Source organism: Salminus brasiliensis, chromosome 20 (genome assembly GCF_030463535.1).
Source record: "Salminus brasiliensis chromosome 20, fSalBra1.hap2, whole genome shotgun sequence".
Classification (NCBI taxonomy): Eukaryota; Metazoa; Chordata; class Actinopteri; order Characiformes; family Bryconidae; genus Salminus; species Salminus brasiliensis.
The window spans coordinates 22063005-22088476 of record NC_132897.1 but is presented as its reverse complement, the minus strand read 5'-3'; the positions used below and the strand labels follow the sequence as shown (position 1 = coordinate 22088476).

The following is a 25472-nucleotide window of genomic DNA, read 5'->3' as shown; positions in this document are numbered from 1 at the left end:
AAGCACTTTCATAGGACCACTATACTAATTCTGAGAAGAACTTCTCAAAATATCCTCAGTTCAAGGTATTGGAAACCATCTGGTGCATGTTGAAATGAATGCGCCACACAGCTCCAGCAGATTATCCCCCCAGTTTGAGCAATATTTTGGTCCAGGAAAGGATGCACATGGTCAGCAATGGTCCTCAAATACAAGCAACATTTAAGACAAGACAATATTCCCCACACTATTACACCGCCTCCACCAGCCTGGACTGTTGACACACATCAGGTTGGGTCCATAGATTCAAGCTGTTGTGCATTCTGAGATGCTGTTCTGCTTTACGGTGTATAGAGTACTGAGTACTGTAGCCTTGTTGTCAGCTCTAACCTGTCTGGATATTCTCTGTTGACCTCTCTCATCAACAAGGTGTTTCCATCAGCAGAACTGCATTCACTGGATGCTAAAATCCCAGGAGATCAACAGTTCTAGAAATACTCAAACCAGCCCACTCTGGTAGCAACAATCATGCAATGCTCACTTTTTGCAATCTGATTCTGATGGTTGATATCAACACTTCCTGAAGCTGCTGGACTGTGCATGCATGATTTTATGCATTGCAATCCTGCTACATGACTCAATGGATAATTGCATGAATGAGTAAGTGTACAGATGTTCCTAATGGTAACATACATTCAGCCAAGATATGTCCATACGTTTGACTGGCGCTGTGCCGTATGTGCTCTTGATAGAACAGACTGAGTAAAACTGTAAGAGTAAAATATCTACCTTATTTGCCATCATCCCCTGCTGACTCTTAATCTGGCTTGGGGGGGTGGGGGGGGGGGGTTGCATTGAGTGAAAACCCCTACAGTCAAAGCAACACGTACAGTGCACTCAAAAATGTGAGTCACACAATGAGAGGGAACTTGGAACTTGATAACATTTGAGATTAGACTCAGTATGAAGTCTCGGAGCGTCTGGCTCACTCCTTGGCTTTCCAGCACTTTCCAGCACACACTCGCTCTCTTTCTCCCACTCTATTTTTTTCCCTCTGTCTCCTTCCATGGCTCTCCCAGCTGGGCAGATGATTCAGCAGACACTTACAAAATCCGCCTGCTACGACACAGCCTGCAGAGCTCAGAAATCCAGCCAATAAGCAGTCTCTTCTGGAGACACACCTACACAACTCCTCCCATTTCTCCTATCTCTCCACCCCCTTACAGACCCTCTCAAGCCCCTTTCAGGCCTCTGTGAGTAATGACAGGTCATTCAGGATATGTTTTTTTTTTGGACACTGTACACGGCCCATCAAAAGTTTGGGGACACTTTGACGAGCCTTTGAAAACTTTCTTGCTGTTAACTGCTCTTTTCAGTCATGTACCAAAAATATATGCAAACATCTCAACCCGATAATGCGGACCACGCTCACTGTGAGCCAAGGCAAGGGAGGGGACCTCAAGAAACTTGTGCAGCTGATGAAACTTGAAGCCAGACCAACCCCCCCTTGCTGAGCAAAGACCAAGCATGAGTTGGAAGAGGAGGAGGAGCTAGGGTGGTGGTAGGGTGTGAATGTTGATCAGAAGGTGAGGGAAGAGGAGCGTTTTATTGGGTGAGTTTGGGGCGTGGTCTTTCTCCCAAACTTGAGTTATTTCATAACTCCATCTTGAGAACATTTTGCAGCACTCAGTTCATGTTCATCAAATTTTGTTATATTAAACATGTTTTGCCTAAATAATAACTGGATAGTTTCATTTATGTTTTGTTTATATTTAAGGAAATATTTAAAAATAATCTTTAAAAGCCGATTTTTAACAGTTTGGTCAAAACGTGTCTGAAAAAGTAACATGTGGCATTTCTACTAAACTTGCACTGTAACTGCTAAAATGTTAATATGTTCAATATTTACAAATCAACAAAGTAAACACATCCCATTTGTGTTTCAAAATCATACAAAACCACCTTTTTGAGGAGGAACATGTATGAAGCCCCACCTCCCAATCTAACATCGTATTCATAACATCTGTACCTTGTTCACATGTCTACTACCAGCCCGTCACGTCCCTTTAACTCTCTTCAATTTTTCATTTCTAGCTCCACTTGCTAGAGAGTGGGGATGGGCTTTCGACCACAAGCAGAAGCCTCCTGAACTCCAGCCCAATGTTCCCTGAGTTCTCTCCCCAGATCATAATATGCTGATGGCATGGCTCGAACTAGCAAAGAAAGGCTCCTTTGGTAAAGATAATGGTTTGCCGTATGGAACCATGTTAACATTAAGAAGGTTCTCTGGATTAGTCTGAACTTTTTGTAGATTTCTCTACATAGACCTTTTTTATATAGGGTTCTAAATAGCACCAAATGGTTCTAAGATGTGAAGAACAACAGTTTGGTAACAAATAGAAACCATTTCTTGGTGGCTTTTAGGAAAATATACAAGATGGTTTATGCCAGGAGATTTTATCGTTATCTCTTTACAGCACCCGTGGCCTTATGGTTACATAAGCATGGCTTGGGGCCAAAAGGTTGTTGGTTCAGTACCCAAGATTGGTATCCACAGCTAAGGTGCACTTGAGCAAGGCACTAAACCTTAAATTGCAGAAGTTGAATTCTGTTGTACTGCTGCGAGATGATTTATGGCATACACATTTATACAGAGTAGGACAATATGGAGGAGGGTGGTGTTATACACTATACTTTACCAGCTGCTCTTGACTTCCCAAATTTCTCCAGAGCTTCCAGTCATTCAGTCTCTTTCTTCATGCTCTAATTTGGCTTTTACTATGTTTGACCCATTCAGAGTGGGTGTTTTGAGGTAAGATCAATTTTCTGACTCATTTCTCTAACGTAAACCACTGTAGTAACTGTGGGACGTGCCAAATGGCAGGGCCACTCTCTGTCCTCTACACATCCTGTGTGCTGTAGAAGAGGGCTATTGCAACAGGTTGAGTCAGCATGGTGAGTGCCGAATGAGGAATGTGTTACACACTCGGCCGCAGCTTGTGGACTTCCCCATCTGCATGCCAGCATGCTCACACTGCCGCCAGCCCAAGCCAGTGGCCTATGCGCGTATGCACTACACGGTCCACACAGCCAGTTTCTCTATGCGAGAGTGAATGAACTGTTAATATTGCTCTTTTGGCCATAGGTGGCATACATTTATAGCCTAACCAACTTTGTCACAATACACCATGTTCTTCAAAAGCATACTGCATTTTTACCACTGTATAATAAATGAGTACACAACAGGAGGCAGACAGGTATCCTTTAAGAAGGGGTGGGGTGGCAGGGGAAGGGGGTTCCTCAACGGTACTTTAGTAAAGGCCACAGTTATATATTGAACAATGGCAACTTAAACATCCATCTGAATGCTTAACTGCTAGTTTCTTTCATATATACCGGTCTAGTTATACAAGAGCAGTTGACGCAAGATTACGCAGAGTAGCATGTATCAGCATCATCGGTATGTGTCTTCAATCCACACTCTGGCCTCTACCTGTCACGACTGAACCATCACGACTGAACATCATTTCAGGTGAGAGCAAATTTCGTGTGGTTCACATTTCGCGTACATAGCTATTGCATGTATAAAGCAATACTTGCACAGGTGCTACTGTAGTCTCAGATAGGGCTTGTGTACAAAGACTGGCTTTACAACTCTTATCCTGACTCAATAAGGTTCTGTAAGACACTGTGACACTGTGCTATTCGCCCAAACAATCTTTCAAGCGAAGCCACTTTTGCATCCCAGAACAAAATAATGACAGTACAAGCAACTATTTCAGACTTTCACATGAAGCTACTTTGTAGAAAGTTTCAAGGTTATCTCTCCCTAGGACCAAAAACAAGAACAGCGATCCGGTTCCAGCTGGATTTCTGGGTGCTGCAGGCTGTGGGCAGATGAATCTTTTATCTGCTGTGAATGGTATGAATTCAAAAGCTTGAAATTTCAGAGCTCCTGGTGTGTTTCAGTCTTTTCTGAAGACACCATGTCCTACGATAAACCATACAAAATACATGTTCCTGACATGCTCTGCTAAAAGACATAGTTTGGCAAATAGTACAATTCTTAATGACAGAGCTATGAGGCTAATGGACCTGATAAGCAATGGAAGCTAATGGTGTACGAATTCGCTGTGAACAGACTATATGCTATCAAAATGGTCACAGAAAGGGTTGCATGTGGCATTACTCCGAAACCTGCTATGTAACTTCTAACATGCCTGTTAATATGTTCAATTATTACAAATCATTACAAATCAACAAACAAAACACAACCATTTGTGTTTAAAATCACACATAGAGGAACATGTATGAAGTCCCTTCTCCCAATCTAACATCCTCTACATACCATCTATACCTTGTTCATGTGTCTATGATAAGTCATTGCAACCGCCCTGTCACCTCCCTTTGACTTTCTCAAGGTTTTCATTGCTAACTCCTCTTACCAGAGAGGGGTGACTGGCCTCTTTCCACAGAAGCAGAAGCCACCTGAAAGTTCTCCAGCCCAAAGTTCTCGGAGTTATCTCCTCCCAAATCATCATGTTTTGATGGCCTGGCTTAGAACTAGCAAAGAAAGGCTCCTTTAGTAAAGAGAATAATAGACTATATGCCTAATTCATCACACACTTACCTCAAACCACACAGAGTGGTCAGATGATCTCAAACTGAGCATTTACGTCTTTCCTGGCACTTTAAGTGGCTAAACGTCCATTGCTAGATTAGCCTTCTTTTAGCTTGATTTAAAGGGGGTGTTTTGAAGGCATAGCTAAGTCTTAGTTGGATCAATCAATGCCTTTTAGGGACCACCTGTCCTACTTTGCCCAGCAGTGTTTTTCAGAAAGGTCCAGAAGCAACACATACCTGAGCGGTTATCTAACTGCTTTGTTGAGTCTTTACAGCTCACAGTTTTACACAGCGCCATTTCTCTATAGTGTGAAACAGGTGTTGTGGGTGGTCTGGGCTGACCTTATCAGTATGCAGTGTATTAAAAGAGCTCATCAGACAGTTCTTTCGATCAAGCTTTCATGGGACTTTCTCTCTGTCATTTACAATAACGTTTTTACAGCATTATAAAGGCACATTCGTATATATGCAAGGATATGCGATATAAAGTAACAATATCAAAAGTATACAGCAATAAATCTCTTATTTAACTGATTGGATGTCAGGAGCACAGTGTGATACTATTAATGGCAGAGCAGTTTCTCTTTCAAGCCAAGATCAGGTTGATTTAAAAGAACTGTTCTAGCTGTTCTAGCATGCGCGATCACTGTAGGTCATAAACAACCCATTTGAACTTCAGGAAAGCTCTCGGCCTTTCTCTCCAGCCTTTGTTCTTGCAGACAGTAACCCTCTGTTCCTCACAGAAGCCCAATTGATGCCTGCAGATGAGCTGCCTCTCACCCGTTGCATGTGAGATCAGTTTTAGGCGGAAGCTGCACTTTGTGACCTGCCTCAGGAAGAGTCTGAATCTCAGAAGGTTCGTAACTCACTGTACATTGTGCAAGCATTTCATGATGAGTGGGTCATTAAATATGGCTCATGAAGGTGGGCAACGGTCAGAAAGCTTTTATATAAGATTACAGAAGTCATTTTAATATAATATGATATGATTATACTATTAACTGAGACATGAACTGACAAGGTAAACATACATTCTATGCCCAAATGTTTGTGGACACCCCATCTAATTAATGCATTCAGCTAATTTAAGTTGCACCCATTGCTGACACAGATGTGCAAATGCACACACAAACAGCTTGTCTAGTCCCTGTACAGAAGTGCTGCCAATAGAATAGGACATTGGAGCAGATAAACATGAACCTATTGGCACCATCTCTAATGCCAGGTGTGTGCTAGAGGGACATAAAGCCACTCAGCATTGAGCTGTGGAGCAGTGGACGTGTGTTCTCTGGAATGTTGGTTGGTGCTCTATCCAATACTTTTGGGATGAGTTAAGGGGGAGGTGGGGTGGTGATCATCCAACACCATGGTCGCGCTAATGCTTTTGTAGCTGAATGCAATCAAATCCTCATTGCAATTCTTCAGAGTCTAGCAGAAAGCATGTCTTGGACAGCAGAGACAACTATTCCAATGAAAGCAGAGTGAACTATTTTTTAATACCATTGATTTCAGTTGAAACGATGAACGAGCAGGTGTCCCAATACTTTTGTCCTAAATAACAGGGATTTTGTAGAAGTGTTTTCTTTGTAAAGTGTATAGGATTGCCCTAGACTAGAGCTCCTTTGTGAACTCCTGTAGCGGCCCTGGTTCCTGCTAAATATGAAATATTAGTCCCTGTGCAGTTCTTCTTTGATGAGACGCTGGTGTGACCTTTCACCTTTTCTCACACCCTTGTTTAGGCCTCTTACCCCATTAACAACCCCCTTTTCACCCTCTCCTCCTAAATGCCCTTAGAGGCAATCTGGCACACTTGGTTCTTTTATAGCAACCTGATGCATCCATGTAAACCCTCAGGCCTGGGCTGAAGCTGGACAGAGCTTCATGGGTATTAGCTGTCCCCAGTGCCTCACATGAGTCACGCTAGAGCAGCAGAAGTGGAAAACGCCGAACAAAACTGGTTCAGACTGGCTGGGTGATTCAAAGAGAGATGAGGAGGTTGAAGATAGAGAGTGGGACGGAAGAAGAGAGACAGTGTGTGTGTGTGTGTGTGTGTGTGTGTGAGTGAGTAACAGGGAGATAGAGGCTGCTCTGTTCCTGCGACTGCTTTATGGCCTGCCGGCTTGGCACCATAGGAATGTCTTATCATGGCCATTGCGTGTCATCTGCTATGTGTGCTTTGACATCATACACACACACACACACGCATGCATGCCCACACATATACAGCTACATACATGCAATATGGGCTGATATTGCAGTGTAGGTTATTGAGAGGCTGGGGGGAGATTCAGTTTTGGACTCTTTATAACACCAACAGAGACACTCTAAGTAATAAAAGGAAATAATGTACTTTATGACAAGGTTTTAAGCAAATGCACTTATTTTCTAAACAAACCGATATTGTACAAATATTTCTAGAATTTTTAGAAAAGCCTTTTTATTTAAATGTTACTTCTAAATGTATATAATTTAATTTTAACTGAATTTATGTAAAATGTATGTTTTTCAGAAATTCTAAAATTAATTTATGTGTTTTTTATTTTTGGGATAAGTCAACTTCTAAATGTATGTGGACATTGTAACTACTGTAATTTATTTTTTTGGCTATATTACCTTCTTCATTTATGTACAATACATTAATTTTAGAATTGACCACTTAATAAAGTTTAGTATACCTGAGTCTACTTTTCTTCTAGGGAGTAAATAAAGTCCTTAAATAAAGTCATTTTCAATACACACAGCACTGACTATATCCACCATGTCCACAGTCATTTATTTATTTACTCACAGACTCCTAAAATGACCTGGACAGTTGTTTCGCTATGTGGATTATCTAGGCCGTCAGAAATAGCTAAGGGTTTCATTAGCAGCATGCCTTTGCCTATTTGTACAGGTCACATCTTCACATAACCTCTCCTGCATTTGGTAACCCACTTCGTCTTGCCAGGGTAAGTGTCAAGACCACCGTGACGGTCTGAACATCTTGGCAAGCTGACCTAAAGACAGATCAGTCTCACAGAGTTATGAGTTATGCTTGGTCAGACAGCTAGAATTCCTGACTCAAGTATCATGGACCTCTAAGTAGATTATACAACATGGCCATTTTGACATGACATAAGTAGGCCAGGGTAGTCTCTTCATGCAATGGAAAAATAATGCTGACATTTCTTACTGGCTGTTTTTTTTTGTCTCAAATTTAGATGAACTGCATTTGATATATGCCATTGTGTACAGCGCTGATTAATCCACAGCAGTTATTATGCTCTGAATATTCTAATATACATTCTATATAATGTATATAATGTATATAAGTGCCTAGATGTGTTATCATGGCAATTAAAGCAAGTCTCAGTACTCATGGAATTCATGGTAACTACTATATGAATCTGCTGAACTGCTTACAAGCTACACTGAGGCCTTTTCCTTTGCTGTCTACTACTGCTAACACAATAGCTCCTTGTGTGTGTGTGTGTGTGTGTGTGTGTGTGTGTGTGTGTGTTTCTGTGTACAAATTATCAAGCAGGTATGTATAAACCACTCAGCCATAACGTTAAAATCACCTGTCTAATATTGTGTAGGCCCTCCTTGTGCCACCAAAACAGCTCTGAACCTTGAAGGCATAGACTCCACAAGGCCTCTGTAGGCATCCTGTGGTATCTGGCTGGATAGATGCAGTAGATACTTTAATTCTGGTAAGCTGTGAGGCAGGGCCTCCATGGATCACATTAATGAACACTGGGTGCCCAGTGCCCTGGACTCTTTTGCCAGTTCACCGGTTGTCCTTCCTTGGAACTCTTTTGGTAGGTACTGACCACTGCACACCAGGAACACCCCACTAGACTAGATGCTGTTATGGAAATTCTCTGGCCCAGTCGTTTTTTGGGGGCAGTAAGTTCAGATCTCTCCTCAAGGAAGGTCAGTATGCGCAGTTACTATCCACTTCCTAGTTGAGCTTTGAGTCCTGGTTTGTTGCCTGGTTTGTTTAATTTCCAGAACATGCCTACAACAGCCCAGCTCTATGGAGTGTTCGGCTTATTGTGGTCGTATGGACAGAAACTCTCTGCTTGGGAACTCTGCAGCTTCTTCAGGATTACCTTTGGTCTCTGTGCTGCCTCTCTGATTAATGCCCTCCGTGCCCGGTCTGAGAGTTTTGGTGGGCGGGCCGCTCTTGGCAGGTTTGTTGGGGTAGCATTTTCTTTCCATTTGATGATAATGGATTTGATAGTGCTCCGGGTGTCATCAGAGATTTGGATATTTTTTTTATAACCCAACCCTGACTTGTACTTCTATACAACTTTGTCCCTGACTTGTTTGGAGATCTTCTTTGTCCTTATGGTGTTGTTTGGTTAGTGCTGCCTCTTGCTTAATGGCGTTGAAGCCTCTGAGGCCTTTCAGGAAAGATGTGTACATACTGACCAATCATGTGACACTTAGATTGCACACAGGTGGACTTCATTTCACTAAGCATGTGAGTTCTGAAGGTAATTGGATGCACCATAACTTTTTAGGGGCTTCATAGCAAAGGGGGTGAATACATATGCACATGCCAATTTTCAGTTATTCCACAAAAATGTTTATATATATATTATATATTCTCATTTCACATACAATACAAAAACATTTAACTACAGGCTGTAATGTAACAAAATAGGAAAAAAGTGAATACAAAGGTGAATAAAAAGGTGAAGGTGAATACTTTTGCAAGGCACTGTACATACACTTGTGACCCTGACGATTTACGCACTTGAAACCGAAACTGAAACTGCAAACACACCACTTAGCAAACAACTGTCACCTGCTGGCAAGCTCAGATGCTTTAGGAAACTTTGGGATTTTCATAGAATTTCAACACCTTATCCTGTTGAGCTCACATGGAACAAATTGCACACCTTTAAAGTCATGATTTGTCAAAACAACTCATTTACACAGTTACACCACTTAACCCTCATTCATCAGCCCAGAGAACACAGTTCCACTGCTCCACAGCTCAATGCTGATCTCCTCACTGCTCATCGCAAACCCACAGGGACATTCAGCCCCGCTGTGTGAGTGTGCGCGGCTGTCCAGGCACTGTGTCGGACGCAGTAGCAGCAGCTGCAGTCTCAGCTCAGCTGGAAAGACGGGCCTTGCTTTCTGACACCCCCACCCCCCCCTCCCCGCTGACTTGTGTGCACTCATCTGGAACTGATCCATCTGTGAGTGTGCACAGCCTCGGGGGTCAAGGCCCTGTGACCCCTCCGCCGATCTGTTTGCTCAGGGCGGAGTCAGAGCCAGTGCGGGACCCTGGGAATGCTCACCTAAAGCAAGGAGGGAGGGGGGGAGAGCAGGCCGCCACTGTGAAAGACTCTATAGAGGGGTTATGTGATTTACAGGGGGGAATCGTAATGGGGGAAGGGGCAGTTTTAGGAAGGACTGAGTGAGGTCTCAGTGTTGGACACTTAAGCCCCTTTCATTCCTGTACTCTTATGTGAGTTGTAATCCCTGCAGTTGATCCAGCACAACTGTCTGCTCACCACAATTCCACAGACTGTTTTTCTGAGTTACTGTAGCCTTTCTGGCAGCTTTCTCTAACCAGTCTGACCTCATTCTCCTTGACCTCTCAGGTCAGCAAGGTGTTTCGGTCTGCAGTCTTCTGCTTACTGGGTGTTTGTTTTCTTTATTACACCATTCTGAGCAAACTCTTGAGACATTGTGCTAAAAATCCCAAGAGATCAGCGGTTCTAAGAACACTTAAACTGGCCCATCTGGCACAAACAATCAAGTAACGCTCAAAATCACTGAGATCACATTTTTCCCTCATTCTGATGGTTGATAAGAACATGACCTGAAGCTGCTGGCCTGTGGTCTGTGTGATTTTATGCTTTATACCACAACCACATGCTTGGTTGACTTTTTAATTGCATGATTGAGTAGGTCTTCTTAATAAAGTGCTTATGTAAAACCTTTCTAACTATGGCCTAAACCTGACTTGAATGACAAATAGAGGAAAGTCAAATACAAGCACTGCTTCTCCTTACAATTGTAACAATGTCATTGTTTGAGGGTTTCTTACATGGGTGATCTGAATCTCACTGCTCTGCTTATGATTTAAAGCAGCATTATGCAAGAATTGGTAGTTCTTGTTTGTGGGCTCCCGCTAGAGTCGGGAAGTGTAATTTGTGCCGAGACACCACTAAAGGAAATGCTTTACACATGCATTTCTGGAAATACAGACACAGAAAGTGACATGGCAGAGTAATATTAAAGGATTTTTACACAAATATGACTCAGGTTACACAGCTTTGCTAGGTTCTCACAAGTGTTGCCCTACCAGCTTCACCAAAGATACACAGTGCAGTTAGCAGCGTGCTGATCCTGGAGTAGCAACAACCGAGATACTACTCACCTTATTACAGGTCAGAGGAGCATCACGATGCATTTAAAAATGCTACATAGCGTTGCTTTAAGTTTAAGGTGCGGGGAATAAAGAATGGTAACAGGCAAGTGATACTCTATTAAGAGTTATCAGGAGCAGATCTTGTTACAGAAGTGGTGCCGAACAAAACAGATTTTGCAGTTTCAAAGGAACGCAGAAAACAGGTCACTCCATTCAGATGAATGAGGAAAGGTGTGTCTCACGCATGAAGACCTTAAGGGCAAGGCTTTTGTTTGGCTTGGACCGAACCCAGACGTTTCAAAACAAGTAGACATGATAAACACCAAGAGCAGGACAGCAGTAAGCAATAGCTCACATTTCAACACTGTTGAGTGGCGGCCAAAAATGTGATGGAAGAACAGAAATGAATAGGATACACATAACAAAGTCAGAAAAGGGGGGTATTGTGTGCCGTAATAGAGTGAGCGTGACAGAGAGACAGAGCTAGGTGGTCAGACAGACATGGACAGAAAGAACTAGACGTGCTGAGTAGACTGAATCATGACTTTTAGGAACTCTGAGTAAACCCTGCCTGTATAGTCCAGGCCCAGAGCTCTGTGTGTGTGTATAGTAAAGACTGTAAGAGGCCCCAGATGGCTGCATGTTTAAACAGAGGTTAGAAAAGTGCTGAATCAAAAGACAGCTCATCAGATCCCAGCAGAACCACTTGTTGGTTCAAGTCAGTGTCTCTCTCTGTACAGTCACTCGTCTTCCTGGACAGTGGTTTAGTCTGGAACTAAGACTAATAATCTGCCGTCTGAAGCTCACAATAGTTGTCATCACTTGTCCAATAAGTTGCAAAACTACATAACCTTCTGCAGTTTTTTTTGTAGGTGCCATCACTGAAACTGTGTCCTCCTTTTTAATGTTATATGTATATGTATTTAGATATGTATATTTGAACACAGCTGCTGGTGTTTACATTGTTGGAACTCACTTAGAACACAGCTAGCATTAGATTACCTAGTTGTGTTAGGAAGCTTTTTGCCTTCTCCTGCATTTGGTTATTTTACTGTGCAGCACTTTGGTTGCTTTGGTTTGACACTTGATGTCTTTTAAATGTGCTGTAATATCACACAAAATGAATAATGGTCAAATATGTACAGTAGGTCTAAAAGACCTAAGGGAAATACATTCTAAGGGTGTATAACAGGCCCAACATTTGCCAAGAAAAACTTTCCCACACCATTACACCCCCTCCACCAGCCTAGACCGTTTGCACAAGGATGTTGGGTCCATGTATTCATGTTGCTGGTGCCAAATTATGACCCCATCACCTGTGTACCTCAGGAGAAATGAGATGGAGATGAATCCAACCAGACTACATTTTCCCAGTCTTCAGCTGTCCTGTTTCGGTGTGCCTGTGCACACAGCAGCCTCAGCTTTCTGTTCTAGGCAGACAGAATAAGAACCCGACATGATCTTCTGCTGCTGTAGAACATCTGCCTCAAGGTTCGACATCTTGAGCATTCTGAGATGCTTCTCTGCTCATCACAATTCTACAGACTGGTTTCTCTAAGTTTCTGTATAAATAAAGTTGTCTTGTCTAATAATTTCAATTTCAAATCTGCACGCTTTCAATAAATGTTCGTTAATCGGATGGTCTATGAGATTCTGGATTAAAAAAAAAATCACAATCCTAAGGGAATAAAGAGTTAAGGAAATTTATGCAACCCTTCACGCTTTCAAGAGATTACATGAGGGAAATTATAAGGGTGTATACTGGTTTCTCTTTAAAAAAGCCCTTAGGTAACACTTTAGGCATTTTTCAGCAAATTCTCCTTACGTTTTAATACAATTGGGGACAGAGTGCTGGAATTGGAGTTTCACACGAGGCAAAGTGTGACTTACTGCATTTGCTTTGCTGTGTCACAATGCTCCACTTGCATGATGCATGATGTTCCTTTAATAGATGTAATACACACTTCTTTCCCCAAAGCAAGCAGCATAGACTGCAGGGAGAGATCCAGATGCTATTCCTGTCTGTGTTTCCTCCTTAGCTTAGCGTCCAAGTGGCTGCTGACAGCTCTCCAGTGTTTGGATTGCCACCGTTGGACAGACTGACTGGCCAGATCTCAAAACCTCCATACCAGGCTGATTCCTCCTGCATCAGCAACACTGAGCCAGTATCATATGGAGACCTTCTCTCTCGCTGATGAACCTGTGTTGTTATATCTGCTAACAGCGTGATTGTGTCTGAAGTGGATGTCAAGTAGGCACAGTAGTGGATTCAGGTATGGGCAATATGGGCAGCCACCCTGGGTGGCAGCTTGCCGGGGGTGGCAGGGTGCACCCATACAAAGAACTCGGAAGGGTGATTTGCCCATTAGGGCAATGATATCATCAAGTACAAGTTGGGTAGGGCATGTCAGTAATAATCCCGTCATGTCTGCTTTTGCCCTCATTCTCCTTACTGTATCAAGCAATATCAGTATCTAGCCCCGCCCCACTTGTTATTGCTGCCAGGTGTCCATTGTTCTGTCTCAGATGTGGTTCAAGGCATAAAAGACTAGAACCACCATTATCTAGGCCACACACTTAAAGCAGCATTATGTAAGCATGGGTATTTCTTGTTCCTGGGCTCCCCCTACAGTAAGGAAGTGGAACTTGCACTTTTAGCCATGCATACACGCATTTCTGGACAAGCTGAGAGATACAAAACTGTCACTGAAAATGTAAGAAGCATGTGCTCTGATGCAGCTGAGTAATATTACAGGGTTGTACACAAATATAACTTGAGTTAAGCAACATCACACAGTTCTAGTGAACATTTTTCTGCCCGTTTCTCCAATATATAGTGCAATTAGCAGAGTGCCAAGCTCGGAGCAGCAGTGAAATAGGCCCCATTCTCCTTATTACAAGCCAGTGGAGCAGTTATTGTAAACAAATTCTACATGATGTTGCTTTAATTGTCAGTGAACAACTGCAGTGACCTTTTTGCTGCGTGGTGAGCAGCATTCAAGTCTCGTTATTAAGAGCTTATATTTATTACAGTGCCCTCAAAATCACACTGTACTTCCATTGTACAATTCCGACACTAAAAGAAAATTGTTTCGTGAACTTAATAGTGCAGTAGGGGATGTTAAGATCCATTTCAGTCATAACTGTGAAAAATAGCATTCACCAATGGTGGCTAAGCGCTACACCACTTGTGGTGGATGAAATTGCCTAATATTAAAAACATACAAGCAATATTTGGGGTTTGTATGGTTTTGTTTCTTGTGCCTTCACAAAACTGTTGTAAGAAAAGAGTAGATCATTTGAGGTCACGTTATCGTGAATACCATCTTGGATGTGCTGATCGGCAGCATGATAACAATTTGCAAATGACATGCTTCCTCTCATGCTCTATTGCCTAAATAAATACCTGCATGTGATGAGAAATGTGTATGTCTTACTGACTTTACCTCAGAAACCAAAGTCATTTTACTCATTTAGGTAAAAAAAAAAATCAAAAATTATATATATATATAAACCCCCCAAAAAAGTGAAACACACTATCTTTTTCATGACATTATAGGTACGCCTTGTTTTTCTCAGGTTTTCCAAAAATGTATGGAATCACAAAATCATCTACACACACTCCAACCAACTCTTACAGAAGTTGAAGGCCAGTATATCTGTCCTGCTCTTTCATCTCTCAACTCTTTTTCTCCTTGCAGTCCAGCGCTCAGGCACAGCACTCACTGAATGAAGAATAGGCTCCTTATCATTTTTTTCACTGTCCAGGCAACACACAGCCTGAATACAAACTCCAGCAGCTGCGCTAAATCACAAGCCGGTTTATTTATTTGTATTGCTGAGAGGCCTACTGCTTTCACAGAGACTTCAGTCAGGGTTTGTGTTGCTCTAAGGGAGAAGGGTGCATGCTTTCACCCTTAGGGATGCTTAATACATGTTAATATGTGACTGGGGGTGAGAAATAAATGGGTAGAGAAAGAGAGAATGAGAGCGAGAGAGCAAGAGAGAGAGAGAGGGATTGTATCTTCTTTCATCCTCCTTTGGGCTTCCAGAAAGCAAACACAGACACTCGATCCAGCAGTAAATCATGGTCAAAAAGTGGCCTCAGACTACCTCTCCAACAAACACGAGCAGGCCTTGCATTATGGAGCTGTTGACTTTAAAAAACCCCAGTCAGTGTAAGGTCGGAGGTGGTCCTTGGGGCCACAGCAGACCACATATACACAGTACTCAGTAAAGTGTAGTCAAAAGTTTGCAGACAAATAAGCATGCTCCTATCAACTGTGCATAGAAAGTTGCTCTCTGTGAAACCTGCAAAACTGAAGGAACAGCTGACAAGAGTGTTGGGAGGACTGGTTTGGCAGCAGTGCAGTGCGGATATGATCCAACAGCTTCAGGTAATGGTTTCGTCAGTCTTCAGAATGGAGAAATGTGTGTTCTCCTGGGATTTTCAACACAAGACATCCAGTCAGGCCGGTTGGAGCTGACAGAAAGGCTACAGTAACTGCACTCTGCACAATTGGGTGAGCAGAGAAACATCTTAGAATGCACAACACGTCCGACCTTGAGCTCAGAATTTGGTTCAAACTGGACCCAACCTGGCTGGTGTCGACTCAATCTCAATTATAAGAAGTCAAATATTCATTTAAGATCTGCATTAAGCTACAAACCATGAATTAGCCTAAAAAAAAAACGTCCATCTATGTGTTCGCAGGTTATTCCAACCTAATCACTCAAATCAACTGTAATATTTAAATATTTTTGTGGGTTTAGGAGTAGGAGGCCTATTCATAGCCTGGACATGCAATGCAGCACTGTGCAGTTAAAACTCAATTATCACTTGATGACACACTGATACACATCCACCACCATTTTGTTGTTTACCAGTAGACTAGCCATACTTTGGCTTCACTTGCTGAACCTGCTTGCCAACCTAAAGATATCAGCACACACAGCAAAATCCCCAGTGCTGAATTAACCCTCTCAACTGTAGACAGCTGCAGGTGCCAATTCAGCACTGAGGGTTTTGCTTGTGCAAATGACTCCTACATACGACTAGCTCTTGTACATAGAGTCATTTAAAGGTCAGGGTCATGTAAAGTCAGCAATGTGGGCCATACATGGGGCAATATGGATCTGAACTGTGCTCCATATAGATTGAATAGATTCACGTGTAGGCCATAATAGTGGGGACTCTGGACTGTTCGAGGACAGCAGTGAATAACAGTCGTTACATAACCTTAAGGAGCCTTTTCATGTCTATAGCTAAATGCTAATGTACAGTTCGCCAAGACCCACGTTTACACCCGGTCACTTCATGCCACTAGTATCTGGATTGTACCCTGATAGGATTTTAGCCACATGGTGGTCAAATGTGTTGCTGGTTAGTCAGACTGAAATCAGATTGCCACGGTGGCAGGATATGCAGATTTATTGGCGCTTGGGTTGTACTGGAAGGACTTTTGGTTGTTGAATGTGTCTTGATGAGATGAGTGCATTTACATGGTTATAACGTGGCTCAAACGTGTCTCAGACCACCTTTTCAAGTGGTTTAAGGGATCGGATTTGTATGTGGTTTAAATTCGTCTTGGGTGCGTTTACACTCTCATTTTGATATGGTTTGGCCTTATCCAGATATAATCCTGATACTCAGGGCACATGAAGTGACCAGGTGTAAACAAGGTCTTCTGTTACGATGCGGGTCAAACTGAACTGTTAGATTTTAAAGTTTATTAAACACAGGAAAATATTTGTAGATTTTTTTAGGGACCTTTTTTCTGCTGGGCTTTATTAATTGTAGTAAATATATAAATAGAAAATCACAAATTTACTGTGTGTGCAACCCAAAGGGTCATATAGAACACTGAATAAAGGTTACAAAGGGTAAAATTACACAATTTAGACAGATACATTGTTCCTGTTTTCAAAATAGGGAATTGGTTGAAAAAATTGCATTTTGATTACACAGAATACTGATTAAATTAATAGCAACTGAGAAAAATATCATATTTTATGGAGAAATATATTTAACTTTTGGATCGTAAACATGCCAATATGGGTAAATATGACCAGGATACTACTGTTCCTAACCCTTACATAACAGGAGGGTAGGAGGAAGCTGTTAAAAGGATACTGACCTAATATTCTCTTCACTGCAAAGCAATGACAACACATTGCGTGCCACCAGCTCATCTATGACACCATATAGGGTATAAACAAAAGTTCCCGGCAGTGAAGGCGTCCAACAGGTTTGTAAAGCTTTACATAATCACGCAGAAGCTCCTCTCTTTCAGCTGAACCCCTGAAGCACCTCTCTGTTCAACTGCCAGACAGCCACTTTCATCACTCCAAATCACAGCTAGGGGTATAAAGATGCACTCGCAGACAACCTGAGTAAAACAGCTGTTGAATTATTTATTATCTGTGTTACACAAATCCAGCGGCTGAACTCCGGGGCCAGCCTGTGTGTGTGCACGCGTGTGCTTCTCTATCTACAGTACAGGATATTTACATCTCAGACCCATTAAAAACGTCACAAAATGAATGTGGTGACAATTATATGGTATATTCACATATATATATTTATAAAAAGGTCAGAAATATCAACAAATTCCTGGTATAAAAAAAGAACAGCTCAAAAAACTAAGAGAGAAGAAACTGCTCCAATTTAGTGCAATGGTGGTACAAGTACAAAATACTGTCGGTTGGTTTACACGTTCAGTACAAAAGCAGCGAGGTTACAGGTGTGTGTCCGCGATGGGAATCCGCCGCAGCTCTACGATCTGAGAGTTCGCCACACTCCCTCCGTCGTGACTGCCGGGGATTGACTCGTTGTCGCTCATGTTTAGGCCAGACCCTGCAGACAACAGCAGAATAATATGAAGAATTAAAGACAAACTAATTAAATTCAAACACATGGTTTAGTATCATTCAAATGTTTTAGCACCCCTAAACAATTATATTATATCAAAATTTTATCAACCCATCCATGCTCTATCCATAAAGGTGGTCATTTTCAGTAACTGTCAGACAGGATTTCTAAGATTTTACAGGCCTTACAGAACTTTTTTAGCATTATGGCTTTCAATGTTTCCCACATTTACTCTACCTCACTACCTAGGATTCCTCTATTAAACAATGCTACCAGAGCTATGAAGGTGAAGTTTAGCATGTGCTTCCTTGTAATCAGCTAACAGACGGCTGCAGCATAGCGCTAATTTAATGGGGGGAGATTAAGGTCCATTCTACCCACCTACTCTATACCTACTATTTTATAATTTAAGACTAACTTAAGACCTCAATCATTATTCAGGTGTTTGCTACATCGCAGGAAGCAATGGCGTCGGAAAAGTGTGGTAATATTGATTCAGAAAGAGCAACACGGTCTACTTTCCTACAGCCGTTCATCCAGCTTGATGCTGAATCACTTAAGACTGAAGCTTCTTGCTCGATCGTTTGATCCCGCAGCAGTAAAATGTAGGCCTGAGCAACGTCAATAACAGTATTCACAGCTACAGCTTAAAACTATGATGTAAGAGCTGACCGGAGGAAAATTTAGCTACAGCAGAAAATGATTTTTAGGATATTTTATGTCTTCAGACTAAATCCTTTTCCTCCTTGCATAAAACATGTATTCTTTAATCCTCGTGGATTTTTGCTTTTGGGTGTTGAGCAGAATTGTGGACTGTGTGGACTCTCAGGTGGCATGTACACAAATATACCACCTTTATTACCGCAACCATACTACCACTGGGATGGAAATATGCAAATGATGAAGTTCCTAAATATCGTAAATATGAATATGTAACTCCAGATGAATATCTGAACGTAGGGATTAATATTTCATCTTTCAGGCTGGTGAGGCTGGAGCTGCTGACATGGCTGTTGGGCCAGAGATTATGCAACAAAGACACCCACCAGGTCTTAGACTTGTACTGAGAGCTAAATTAGTTCATAAGTCATCAAGGGGAAAATCATGTTCACTTTCTCTGGAGACTGCACAGCCAATTTTGCTCTCGTGGACTCTGGCTGCTGATGGCAAAGCAGCATGGCTTGGGATTCGAACTAATGACCCCCCGGGCCATAGTGGTAGCACATTTTACTGCCAAGCCACTTTTTTTTTTAATAAGAACAACAAATTGTTGCTTATACTGAATGTCCTACATTCTAATGTGCATTTCATTAGATTTTGACTATCGGTCATTAAAGCTAGCTTATGAGTCCATATAGTCTATATAGCTCATCATCTTCTATTGTCTTCTTCTTGACATGGTTTACAAGGGTCTCTCAATGATATTAATAGGGAACTTATCCAACCTTAGCTGCAGTAACAGCCTCTGATCTTACAGTACATGTTGGAACATTGCTCTGACTGCATTTAGAACAAGAACTTTTGTGAGGTCAGGTACTGATGTTGGATGAAGTTGGATCAGCTCAGAATCAAAAACTCCACTTCAAATCATCCCAAATGTATTAAACAGAGCTCAGTCATTCCAGAGACCGCAGGTCCACTGCTTCACAGCCCAATGCTAGGAGAGTCTTTATACCTCATGGTCAGCACTGGGCATGGAAAACTTGCTCCAGACCTTCTCACTCTATTGGTAAGGCTTTTCTATGGAGATCATACAAGCTGTTTAAGCAACTAAATGCCTGGGTCAGCTGAAAGAATTGGATGGGATCTCTGGATTCTTTCGGACTTGGTCTGTTGGACGGTTAAATCCCATGTCCTTCCAGACTACTCAATCAACAGTGCAACCAGCATTCTGGAAGCCAAGTACATGCGGTTCGTTTGTCCTTATGTTTTTATGTTTCTTCACACAGCTCCCAGCAGTCTGTGCTCCTTAAAGAAGTTCTTAAAAGGCATCTCAGAGAAGGGACAATGAACTGGTGAAAGTTCAAGGAGCAAAGTGGAAGTATTTTTGCCCATTTGAATGTCTACCCTTTCCAACGTCAAACACAGACTCAGGAACAGCCTCGATAAACAGTCTAGGTGCACATCGTCAGCCATAACGGCGTCTACTTATACCGCTCAGCACGGAGCCATTCCTTCATTATGGGAAAATAGTCAAGTTGAGCTGTAATGGATCACAGTGATGCATCGGCACACAAAAAGGGCTCCTTCTCATTAAACATTGATGGCACACCCCAAAAGGCTTTCACAGCAGCACAACTGAAAATCTATAGTGGTTTAATGTACTAAGAAAAGATCTATGCCACACTGAAAAGCCTTTGAAAATGCTTAAAAACTATTTATCTCAGCAGGAAGTGTGTTTTTGTCTAAAGAAAAACCCACCAGGTAACATTTTAATAAATACCAGTAAACATGAATCCAGTAGTCAGCCAGTGATGTTACTGATATGTTGGCTATAGGAAGAAGTTCCACCAGCAGCTCACCTGATTTACTCTAATGAAGGACTTTAGATAGTAAATCAATTAGATAATTAGATGAACTAGGCATTGAATAGGAACTGGAAATACTTCCTTAAGGAGAGGCTGGGAAATGGTCACTCATCTAATCACAATGAATTACTTATTTGTATTTATTGTAATGTGTTATGTTTGGTCCCACTTTATAGTATGCGAGTATAATAACTAATAATTAAACATTACCAACCCAAGCAATAGCAATGTAACTACTGTTGATGCGTTGCAGTTGTACAACTTAAGTTTATAAACTTCAATTTTGACTCTTCAATAGCTGTGACAGGAAACGACATGTCCACAGTGTTGTATATACAGTGTAGTATACTGTACATATGGACAACTGACTACTCAGCACTGCTGGATGGCATAGTTTAGTAAACTCCAGCTCTATTAGCCTTAATATAATCAAATGGAGTGCAGTAGATACTGTTGTGTGACGAGAAAGCCATGATGGTATGATTTTACAGGAAGGTCTTACCGGTCTTTAAGGCAAATATAAGGTCATCAAACTCCTGCGACTCCTCGTCTTGGACTAAATTGGCGTTACTGAAGCCGCCCTCAGAAGGATAAGTGCCGTTTTCAGCTCCCTGTTTGAACGCACTGCTGGGCTGGCTGCTCGGCCTTAGAGACGCTCTTTCCCAGTCTGCAGAGATCTAAGAACCAACGCACATGAAGGAAGAAACAGACGGAAGGTCAGTAAACAGATTTACTTCAAAGAGGACAAGCTTCTCAGTGTATCCAAACATGGGCTTTTTATATCAAACGTCTGATACTGCAAAAGGAATATGTAATCATCTTAATTAGACATGCACAAATAAAATATATAACCATCCAACACTTAGAACGTGCTTACTGATGGACCTGTACCATTTCCCAAATAATTTCTGGTCTACAGTGGCCATGTGCTCAGAAACTGACCGATGATGAATGGGGTAAAGGGCAGCTGACACGTTAGCAGTTCCAATATTTTGGAAACAGTTACTATAAGGTTAACAACTTGCTGCAATTACCTGTTTCTAGTAATTTCTTGTAGGCCTATCCGCCTCAATATACATTATTTGGGATATCTGGAACAACATTTACAATTATTACTGAATCAACCAACTAGACAATTATTCATTCTCTCTTTTATTTACCAATAATTATTACTATTATAAACCAATAATTAACAAACATGTGAGTACACATGCAGTAAATAATATATGGCCGCATAAACAGAGACCACTGCACAGGACTATATATGTACCACACTTCTGTGATTCTGTTCCCCAATTTGAGGGAAAATTGACTAAACATGCCCTAATTACCCACAGTTTACAGACTTTTTGTGTGGGTGGGGCTGGCCAATTGAGGGGGTTATCTACTAATCTACTAACTTCCATGTAAATTAACATATTTGTGTGCTTTTCCTCCTCAAATGTAGTCATAGTCAATCACCCCCTCCTCCACCAACCACCAAACAATGCCAATCAGAGCCTGGAGGGTAAAGACTAACATAGATAAGCATCACCGCATCCTGTCCAACTGCCGCTAATGCAACAACACTGGACTGACTGGACTGCTCAACACGCTAACAGGAGAACTTCAACGGGCAATTCTGTCACACCAGCTGCACCATGCTGGCTAGCATCATGCTCAGTAAAGGGGCAGGGGTACTCGTGATCTCCCAGTAATGGGCACCATTCTTGTATGGAAGTCCCTTTTTATTCTGTTTTAGGTGGAAACTGTGACTCACTAGGGCACCAAAAATGATTTATTTTATTAACATATCAATAATTTGTTGTTAAACAGGTAATTCCAAATAGTAAGTTATACCTTTTGGACAAAAGGCACGTCGGAAATTCTAAACAAAATAATTGTTCTTGGTTGTGTCTACCAATTGCTTTTAGCATAATTCTAACCCCCCCAAAAAGACAATTCCAAGGTTAATATGCCTATTACTTAACATTATTTTAATAGAGTTGTGGTAGGACAGTTAGCACAGGACCCCCAGAAGGCCCTAATATGGCCCTGCTCCACTGCATGTGTGGTTCATGAAGGGGTCATTGTAAGATTATGTTATCGCGTTCGGCTAAAGGGTGAAATGGGGTTTGGGTGGGTGAAAGAGTTCAGTGACTAACTCTGAATAATCCAGTGAGTCATGTTGACTCTGAAGTACGCTACTATTGCTTTGGGGCTCATTACATACCAAACGGCTGCTTGTTGTTTCAGCTGGGAGAGGCTGAGAACTTGCTGAGGAAACGTCACTTTGATATGATTTTAATTAATAAACGGAGCTCAGACGGCCCTGGAAACTATTGAGAGAACAATAAAAAATGAAGCAGAATAAAGCCGCCTGTAAATGACTCAAAAGTAAAAAAATAAATAAAAAGCCGCCTCTGGCAAAGCAAGTCAATGGCTGTGTGTAAAACATGTAGGCCTTACAGGAATGTATACAGGGTACTGTAGAATAGGACCGAGCCTGGACTAAAGTCACTGCTGCTTTTATTTTCTTCTAGAAAAAGTGTGGCAGCAAAGGTTGACAGTCAAAGCAGTACTAAATAGAATTCGTCCATCCCAATCACTGGCCAATTTAATGCAAGGTCATTTTTAATGACCCACACAAACATACACACACACACACACACACACACACACACAACTACAGTATAAGTCCTTCCACTGCAAGCTCTCAACAGATTGGGTAAAGTGTTGCACTGGAGTGTGCGCACACTGACTCAGCCAGTTATATCCACCATCCATCTTCCTTTCCTTCTTCTCCCCCTCTCCACCTCCCTACCTTCATCTTACTGGCTTATTTTTCACAAAGATGAATAAATACACTTTCCTTCCTTCCTTCCTTCCTTTCTTTATCTCAAAAAAATAAAATAGCAGATAATAATGATACATTATAGCATCCAAATGAACAGTTTGAAGAAGAACGCCCGGTGAACATTGGATACAGGGTACATGATCTGCCTTTTTGAGAAGCAAACATATAAAACAAAACATTGTAAAGCAATGAAACAATTTAAACTGACATTCAAAAGTTTACAATCAGTGTTTTCAGTGATACAAAGCTCTTAATGTTACACTGTACGGAAAACACATAAGGCGACACTCTATGAAGAAATGAAAAGAGGAATTTGTGGAATTTAGAGCCTTAATCTGGCCTGAAATTCAGTTGAACACTTTCTGCTAATCAGCAGGTTTTGGGTTTACTAAATAGAATTCAAGTACTCTCGGAAGAGGAGGGTCTTCAGTCTGTATTGGACAGCGAGCGACTCTGCCGTTCAGACACAGGACAGGAAAGTCTGGGCACTACTTTTAGTTGCTCCCATTGCTGACACAGACGTGCAAAAGCACACACACAGCTTGTCTAGTTTCTGTAGAGAAGTGTTGCAAATAGAATAGCACTCTCTGGTGCCGATAGACATGAACCAGGCATGGCACTGAGCTTGCCCCCTCTGGAAGGGATATTGTTATTAAGGTAAAAAAACTAAAGCAAGAGGAAATGCAGGGTACAATCTGCTAATTCAAAAATGAGAAATAATGTTTAATAAAAAATGTATTAAGTTGCAGTTGTATAATGTATGAAGTGAATATAACTTTCCAGCCAGATGAAACCGAGCATTTTGATACTAATGTTTTGTTCTTTGTTTCTGTAATGTGGTGCTCACTTGCAGCAGGGTTTGAACCCAGGCCGCCGTGTTGGAGGGCCGGCGCGCTACTGAGTGAGCTACCACGATCAAGTGACCTTTAATCTTAGAACAGGCAAAATGGAAATGAGAAATAAACCACCCGGGACTCGAACCCAGGCCGCTGCGTCGCGAGACCGATGCTCTGCCGCTTCACCAAAGCGACCAACATCATCGAAGCGGCCAACAAAAGAAATGTAAAGGGGTGGATTTAATAAATGAGGAGACGTCGCGTTTAACGTGAAACAAAGGTGGGAAAACAAAGGACGCCAGGGGAGAGCTGGCTACCTCTTTAACGCTAGAGGGAAATACTCTAGACTCGGGAGAGACACACACTCAGCCTTCAACTCAAGATCTACACAGGCACACAGACACACACACCACCAGAATCAAAAGATCCAGCAGTGGGGCAACTGGATCAGTGTGCCTATATAGCCTACTGCCCAGGTGTGGGGAATTGGGCTTAATTACTGGCTGGGGTCACTCAGGGCCTCCCCCTGGTGGCAGGGGGAGGCCTTGCCCTGGAGCCACCCCTTACAGTTTCCTTCTAGCGATTTCCATTTCCTCTTGCCAGGGAGTGGCAGTAACAACGTGGCAGTGTTTGCGTTCCCATGGGAAAGGAAGCAAAATCCCTCCAGTTTATCCAGTCACAGGCAGTAGGATCTGGTAGAGTGGCCCAGTGAAGACGGCCTGTAATCAGGACAGAACGTCCGAGGCTAGGTGCATTAGGCACCACCAGGCACAGTCGGATTTGTCACATCTGTTCGCACCGCCTGAACAGACAGCTGGCCCTCTGTAGCCCCTCCTTCACCTCCATCCTCCTTGCCTTGCTTTCCCTCACGGCAGCATGTGATAACCTGGAGCTTCAAATCCAAAATGGCTGTGCTCTCATGAATGAAACAGGATTACTCAGGCGCTCTTGAGCCTGCGCTGGAGCGCGGTCAAATTAAATCTGCCCCTTCTATATAACAGGACCTGGCCTAAAGATAATGTATGTTCTGTATGTGAACCCTGAGCAGATAAGTGTATTACAAAGCTGCGCGACCTCACCACATTCACTGTCGGCTATTAGAACATTGTCAGCTGTGTAGCTGTCTATGAAGATGATGGTGCATCAGATGGTTCCTTGATGTGAAGAACCTTTAAACTGGTGAAAAACCTACTGTTGCTCCAAAAGTGGCATCTTAGAAGCATTGCAGCCATCATTTTTAAGAGTGTAGTCTGATTCACTGAAGCTGAGCTGCAGTTAAAGGTGACTTGGTGAGAAGATTGAGATGAAAACTCTCTGCCTCTCCACACAAACCATTCCATGGATCACTCCATAGTTTTTACAGAGGGCCAGTACATTTCGAGTCTTCACCCATTACATAATCGTTATAGACTGTGTGTCAGCC

At 42.1% G+C, this 25472-nt stretch overlaps 1 protein-coding gene across 2 annotated transcripts in view; it reads right to left on the bottom strand.

The window, feature by feature from the left end:
- Positions 1–17368: 17368 nt before the first annotated feature.
- Positions 17369–25472, bottom strand: part of adgrv1 (adhesion G protein-coupled receptor V1) — a 187865-nt gene continuing 179761 nt past the window's right edge. For both annotated transcript variants that reach the window (XM_072664705.1, XM_072664706.1), the window contains 2 exons: positions 20880–21054; positions 17369–17834 (listed from right to left, as the gene is read on the bottom strand). In XM_072664705.1, the coding sequence (XP_072520806.1) occupies positions 17716–17834; positions 20880–21054 (294 nt within the window). In that variant the 3' untranslated portion in view covers positions 17369–17715. The remainder of the gene's footprint in view (positions 17835–20879; positions 21055–25472) is intronic.